Source organism: Primulina eburnea, chromosome 1 (assembly GCF_022965805.1).
Source record: "Primulina eburnea isolate SZY01 chromosome 1, ASM2296580v1, whole genome shotgun sequence".
Taxonomy (NCBI): domain Eukaryota; kingdom Viridiplantae; phylum Streptophyta; class Magnoliopsida; order Lamiales; family Gesneriaceae; genus Primulina; species Primulina eburnea.
Genome location: NC_133101.1, coordinates 28,628,186 through 28,635,661, shown reverse-complemented (window position 1 = coordinate 28,635,661; position 7,476 = coordinate 28,628,186). Strand labels below are relative to the sequence as shown.

General features: G+C 38.7%; 1 protein-coding gene across 1 annotated transcript; it reads left to right on the top strand.

Annotated features, from left to right (window-relative positions):
* The first annotated feature begins 6,644 nt into the window (after positions 1–6,644).
* LOC140806546 (uncharacterized) lies at positions 6,645–7,211 on the top strand. The gene has a single exon (XM_073163099.1). It carries the CDS (start codon positions 6,645–6,647, stop codon positions 7,209–7,211), a length of 567 nt encoding a protein of 188 aa, XP_073019200.1.
* The last annotated feature ends 265 nt before the right edge of the window (positions 7,212–7,476 follow it).

The following is a 7,476-nucleotide window of genomic DNA, read 5'->3' as shown; positions in this document are numbered from 1 at the left end:
CTCCTGGCAAGACTCTATAATAGCTCTGTACTTGTTCGATATCTCAATATCAATCACGCAGTCATCAGTCAGACCATACAAGTACAAGCTAGTCTAATTCAATCTCATTCTCAACTTACTGCAGTATACAATATATCACAAAATATCACTGATATCAAATTCTTTCCCCAAAAAGGTAAAGAATCAATACTACAGTAAATACAGACTCAACAGGTACAACGTATATCAATGCCACTCAGTCAAAGATAATCGTAAATAATGAATTAGTATATATCAATACATATGCGATCTAATCATAAAAGATCAGTACCTGTCACTGTATCATTCAGTATGTCCTGGGTCTGTTCCTCGATCACCACCCCCAGATGATCCTGCTCCCTGAAATCTTCGGGAACTCTTCTGTGGACAGACTCTAGCAAAGTGTCCTTGTTGTTTACAGAAGTTGCACCGACCAGTCACTCCATGGCATAGCTCCGGGGAATGTCTCCCACCGCAATTCCTGCAATAAACTCCAGTATAATTCGGGCTAGAGCCACTGGAGCTAGCTGAACCACTCGGTCCACCTCCTACTTTCTTAAAATGTTTCTTTCGAGCTTTTAGGAACTCCTGCTTCCCACTCGTACTGCCACGATCAAATCTGGAAAGGGATTGTTGTGTCTGGGGTTGTATTACACACAACCTTTTTAGTTGCCTACTCAGACTCGTCTCCGCTCTCTTCGCTTTACTCAAGGCATCAGCAAAATGGTAAGGTCGTTGCATATTCATCAAGGCAACTATCTCCGAGTTCAATCCTCTGATGAACTGAGCCGTTACAGCTTCATCATTTCCAGCAACATGAGGAGCAAAACGCAGTAGAGTAGAGAATTTATCAACATAACCTTCAATATTCAATTGTCCTTGGCTCAAATTCTCAAATTCTACTTTCTTGTCTTCTCGGTACGATTCTGAGAAGAATCTTCGATAAAATTCAGCTGTAAAGACTTCCCATGTGATCACCGTACCATGTAGTTCTAATATTTCTTTAGTTGTAATCCACCAACTCCTGGCAGCCTCTTGCAACAGATGGAATACCAGTTTAACTTTCTGTTCCTCTGTACAATCAACTAAATCAAACAGGATTTCTATATCATCAAACCCGTTTTCACAACCTTCAGACGTCTCGATACCACTCAGAATCGGCGGCTGAAATACCTGAAGCTCTTTCAACTTTACTTCCATCTGAGTTTCGGATATATCTACCTGATCAGACGAAGTACTAGCCCTTTCTGAAATTCTTCTAGGAGGAATATCTGATAATCACAGATGTTAGTAGTAACAAGAGACAAATCCGTCTCAATCCCAATCCTGATCAGCTTACCTCTGATCAAGAATTGGTTCTGATCCAGTTTCAAATAATACATATTACCAAATCAACTCAGATATTCAGGTATAATGTAGCTTCATATACAGTAAAGACATACTGAAATCTTAGCATATACAATGTAATTTCAACATTATATTTACTCATGTGCCATATACGTCCAGGCGATAAAACATAATATCATGCTAGCATACACAATGTAATTCTACATTATAATCAATCATATGCTAGCAATCAAGCGCAGGTAAGAAAACTCAATCTACCCCGCTCTCTCTCCTCTATCTCAGTGCTAAGGAACCTACAGTTCAAGGACCTATGCTCTGATACCACCTGTTGTGGGGACCCGGACCCTAATCAAGTTCTTAATCATCATGAGGACTAATTAATCAATTAGAAAACAGGGTCTAAAAATTTTTCTTTTTAATTTGCGGAACGTAGTGAAATAAAACATATATATACCTCTCAATATATACAATACAAATCCTGTATTATAAAACATTTATTCAAACTAGAGTTTAACAACTAATGTCAAGTGTTCAAACCCTATCTCAGATCAAAGTCCGAAGTCTCCACTCTAACTCGATCTCTCCTCATCTCCTCGACCCTGAACCTGTCCCACCTGTTGTCAAGTACACATACAGACAAGACAACAGCCGGATACACCGGTGAGAATAACTCCCAGTATAAATCAATGAAACATGCAATCATATAAACAATTATAAAACATGTAATCAGGTATCAACAATATGTAACGAATCTGAAACATAATCAATAGCACGCTGTCAACAATACTCGTAGCTACATAATTCAGACTAGACTCGATCCTAGTCTAGGGATCCCGATTCCAGAAGTTGGTATGCATATATCGACTAACAGTAATAGAAAAGACTCCAGTTCTATCCACACCGATATAGTATCGATTAACAGTAATAGAAAAGACTCCAGTTCTATCCACACCGATACAGTATCGATTAACAGTAATAGACGAAGCCCTGATTCTATCCACATTGATATATTATCGATTAACAGTAATAGAGCAAGCCTTGATTCTATCCACATTGATATGATATCGATTACCAGTAATAGAACAAAGTCCGATTCTATTCACATCGATATAACATCGATTAAGAGTAATAGAAGGAACGATGAATCTATCCACATCGATATAATATCAATCAACAGTAATAGAATAAGCTATACATCTATCCACATCGATATAATATCAACTAACAGTAATAGAAGAAGCTATCAATCTATCCACATCGATAACCAACATCCAGTGACAGTCTTTGGCACAACCGCCAATACACCATCTTATTACATCGTGCAATGTGCCCGTGGTGATCCCACCACTAACGGCACTTCTGTCATAAGATTACTCTTCTAATACCTGTAATCTATAACTCAAGAAAACAAGTATATCAATCACTCAATGCAAATATCAATGCAATAAAGTAAAGTATGTGATTTAGGGAAACCCAAGTCTAAACCGACTCAAGTCCATCTCCCAATACCACATTGACTTATACCTTTGTCTTCATAATCTGACGAAGACGAAGACTCCATTTCATGTCTGTCCATGTCAATCTGAATTCACAATATCGAATAGACTGTGTCAATATACAGCTCAGTTCAAAGCCTGTTCGGATTAATATCGAATCAAGACACAATCCAATTCATATCGACAATATCACGATATAATCACAATCAATATTGAGTCTGATCAATATCAATTCATTGATGTTTCGACGGTATGACAATACCATTTCAGTAACCCCGTCAATCCCAACATCACAGATATAATACCGAAATTCATAATCAATATCAATATCAATACCAAATTCTATATCAATTCTGTACAATCCCGCAATCCCGGCAATACAATCTCAGTACACACAAATCAACAACTCATCTGATCCCAATCTGGTTAATATCAATATATCCAGTGATACAGTACAAATTAGATATAAATTCCAGTATCACAAAATCAATAATACCATGATTCTGATATCAATTCAGTATATTACAATCGAATAAACTCTGAAAATTCATAACAATTCCATACACAGTCCGTTCTTCAATCTGACTTCAGATATACGATGTCTACTGTGTCCAGAACATCATATCTAACTCCTATTCTATTTAGACAATATCATAAATTCAAAACATGTCTAAACGTAGCAAAACTTACGTCCAGCTGTAGTCTACGTTGATAGGAACTCGGTACTGAAGTCGGATTTAAATTCTGACGGACGGATCGCTCGTAAAATCATAATTCTTAAATCGAAAGAAACTTGAAGCTTTCCTCCCAGATTCTCGATTTTTGCATCTGAATACGTTTGTATGTATATAAATATATATACACCTCGCCCACAAGAAAACAAGTGGCATCCTTACATTCTGCATGACTCGCGCTCGGGCGGTAAGAAACTACCGCTCGAGCGCGGAGGTTTCTGCCCGAGGATTTTCTTATGTTCCATTGGCGCTCGGGCGGTAATTCTTTACCGCTCGGGCGCCATACATTCTGCCCAACTCCTCATTTTATTATCCTCTCGCGCTCGGGCGGTCAATAACTACCGCTCGGGCGCGAGACATTCTGTCCAAATCCCTTGAAGTTCACATGTAGTCTTGTTTTCGTGTCCCGATTAATCCTTTCGTAATCATATCAATTATAAATCAATAATTACCGATTACTGAGATTAAATTTCCGGGCATTACATCTCCTACCTTAGATTTCAAGCTTCAAGGTAAGAACTTTGTATTTTTGGGGAGTTGGAAGGGTTTGATATATTAAGAGTTAAGTTGGATGGTTATTATTGTGATTATTGTTGTAGGATTCGTTCAAGATCATCATAGCCTCATAGTGCTTGTGGGTTGTAATTAGAAGCTTCCTTTCAAATGCTCATATGATACATATGTATATAAGCCATGTTTATTGATTTCTATCTCCTTCCATTGTTATATTATTGATGTATGTATTTTTATTTGTTCATTGAGCCAAGAATACCATTAATAAGGAGCTAGTACTCTATTGTTGCCTACCAAGTATTTGTTAAATTGATGAAATTCCCATAATCAAAGCCAAGGAAATGATAGTTAATTCATGCATGTCATTGGCCAATTTCATGATTATGAGTATCTCTCATAGTTTTCATATATATCTTTATATCAAAGAGATACTATCCACAGGTCACAGAATTATCATTTCATTTTTTTAATTCATGCCATGAAATACCATCTATACTTCTTTTTTATCTATTGTTCATTGAAGATGATATTATTCATTGTACATTGTCACTTCTATAACCATGTTTGAAGCCAAGCCATGTATATGTACTTGTTATGTATAGCTTTCTACTTACGGAGTTTTATCTCATTCCAGTTAATGTCATGTGATGCAGGTAACAAAAAGAATGAAAATGGATTGTCCAGGAGGAAGAACTCATATAGCAAGAAAAGGAAACTGTTGAACTTTTGTCATGAAACTTTTATTTTGGGGTACATTGAACGTTGGAAGTGTTGATAATTTTGTATCTTGCAAATGAATGATGGAAAAAAAAAATTATGTTGGATTTTAACTCTGTTTTGGTTGATTCAAAGGTGAATGTTATGTATATTAGTTTTTGAAAATGTTTATGATGTTAAATGATATATTGTTCTTTTCCTTTTAAATGATGAGGCTTCCGTATTTGTTATTCGTTTTAAAATGTTATTTCCATGGGAGTGGGTTGTTTCATGGTTCCACAACATTCTTAGCAAAACCAAATTCTTTGATAAAACTATCAAATCTGAGGTTCCAACTCCTTAATGCCTGCTTGAGACCATATATTGATCTATGAAGTTTGCATACCTTATGCTCACTTCCTACTGATGTGTATCCCTCAGGTTGAGACTATTTAAATTTCTTCTATGATGTCTCCATTGAAGAATGCAGTCTTTACATCCATTTGTCATATCTCCTAGTCATACCATGCTGCTATGGCTAGTAGTATTCTAATGGACTTAAACATAGCAACTGGTGAAAAGTTTCCTTATAATCAATTCCTTGCCTTTGAGTATAACCTTTTGCAACAAGTGTTGCTTTGAAGGTCAATACCTTCCCATCTGCCCCAAGATTTCTTTTGTAGATCTATTTGCATTCTATGAGAGTGATTCCCTCAGGTAGATCCACCAATGTCTAGATTTGGTTTGAATACATATAGACCATTTCAGACTGCATGGATTCAAGCCATTTGGTTGAATGAGTATCAAATATTGCTTCTTTGAAATTCATCGGATCTCATCCAACACAAGCCTCATCATGTCTTTTTTCATGAAGAAGTGCATATCTTGCAGGTGGTTTAATAACCCTATCAGACCTTCTAGGAGCTTGTACTTCAACTACAGTTTGTTGGGGATTGGTTCAACTTCTATAGTTGAGGGAGCATCTTGAATTTCGTCAAGTTCTATCATCTTGCCTTTTCTATCTAATAGAAATTCCCTTTCCAAAAAGGAGACATTTCTTGAAACAAACACTTTTGCTTCATTGGGATGATAGAAATAATATCCAACAAATTTTTTGGATATGCTACAAAGTAGCATAAAGTGGATCTACTATCCAATTTGTCTCCCACTGTCTGCTTCACGTAAGCAGGACATCTCCATATTCTCAAGTAAGAATATTTGGGAGGTTTTCCCATCCATATCTCATATGGTATTTTATCCACTGCTTTAGTATGGACATTATTCAACAACATTGCCACAGTTTCAAGCGCAAATCCCCTAAACGATGTAGGCAATTCAGGGAATCCCATTTGGATGATGTTGGTTATTTTAATCTACGCTATTTTTATTGTCAGTTAAAATACAAATATTTTAAATGTTATTTTGGCAATGCCAGCTTTTATAAAAAAAAATATTTTCGCACTATTAAAATGAGTAGACTTACAGTTGATATCAGAGCAAAGGTCCTGTATAGGGTTGTGCCACCGCCAGCTTCTGCCGCTCAGTCTTCAAGCCTCGAGTTTGTAAGCTTTATTGTTTTAAATGATTTACTGCTATCACCTGCATGTTTACATGATTTATGCTTTACGATGATTTACTGTACTTGTTTAACTGCTTTTATGATTTAAAGTTTATTATTTTAAAAACTAGATTAATTTCATGATGGGTTATGTTTATAAATTGGACTATATTCAGATCATGCCTCCCAGACGCTGGGAGACGGGATGATATTATAGGTGGTGGCAGAGGCCCACCGCCGTCGCCGCCGCCAGGGGACCCAGCCACCCGAGTTTTGTAGGGTATGGCTAGGCTATTGGAGCAGGTACAACATGCTCCTAGGCCTCAGACAGATGTTTTTGAGCAGTTCCGTAGGCTCAACCCGAAGGAGTTCGGGGGTACCACCGATCCATTCGTTGCAGAGGGATGGATTAGGTCTCTGGAGTTACATTTTGAGTATCTACAGATGAGGGATGGCGACCAGGCCAGGTGCGCCATTTATATGCTGAGGGATGATGCGTCCCTATGGTGGGAGGGAGCTCCACATGCGGTGGATGTGGCTGCTCTCACGTGGGCCAGATTTAGAGAGATGTTCTTCCAGAAGTATTTCCCACCTAACTTCAGGGGCCGCTTGACGAGGGAGTTCATGAGCCTCAGGCAGGGGGACTTATCTGTGGCGGAGTTTATCCGTAAGTTTGACAGGGGCTGTCATTTTGTGCCCATGACAGCAGGAGATGCCACCCAGAAGCTGAGGTATTTCCTAGATGGACTTAGACCCACTGCCTGCATTTTTCAGGCAGAGCAGGCACTGCGGGACATAGACTTGGAGATGCATAGGAAGCGGCAGCAGACTCAATCCAATTCCCAGTAGCAGAAAAAGCAGTTTACTGGGCCACCGAGGCAGCAGGGGTAGTAGAAGGCCCTAGGGAAGTTTAAGAGGCCACAACAGCAGCAGCAGAGACCTCCTCCGGCGCCAAGGGCGCCTAAGCCAGAGGACAGGCAGCCATGCAGCAGGTTACACTTCGGCGAGTGCAGGTGGGGAACATTCAAATGCTTTGTGTGCAGACAGGAGGGCCATAAAGCAGCGGATTTCCATAGGAACAAGGGCCCCACTACCGGCCGAGCATATGTGATGC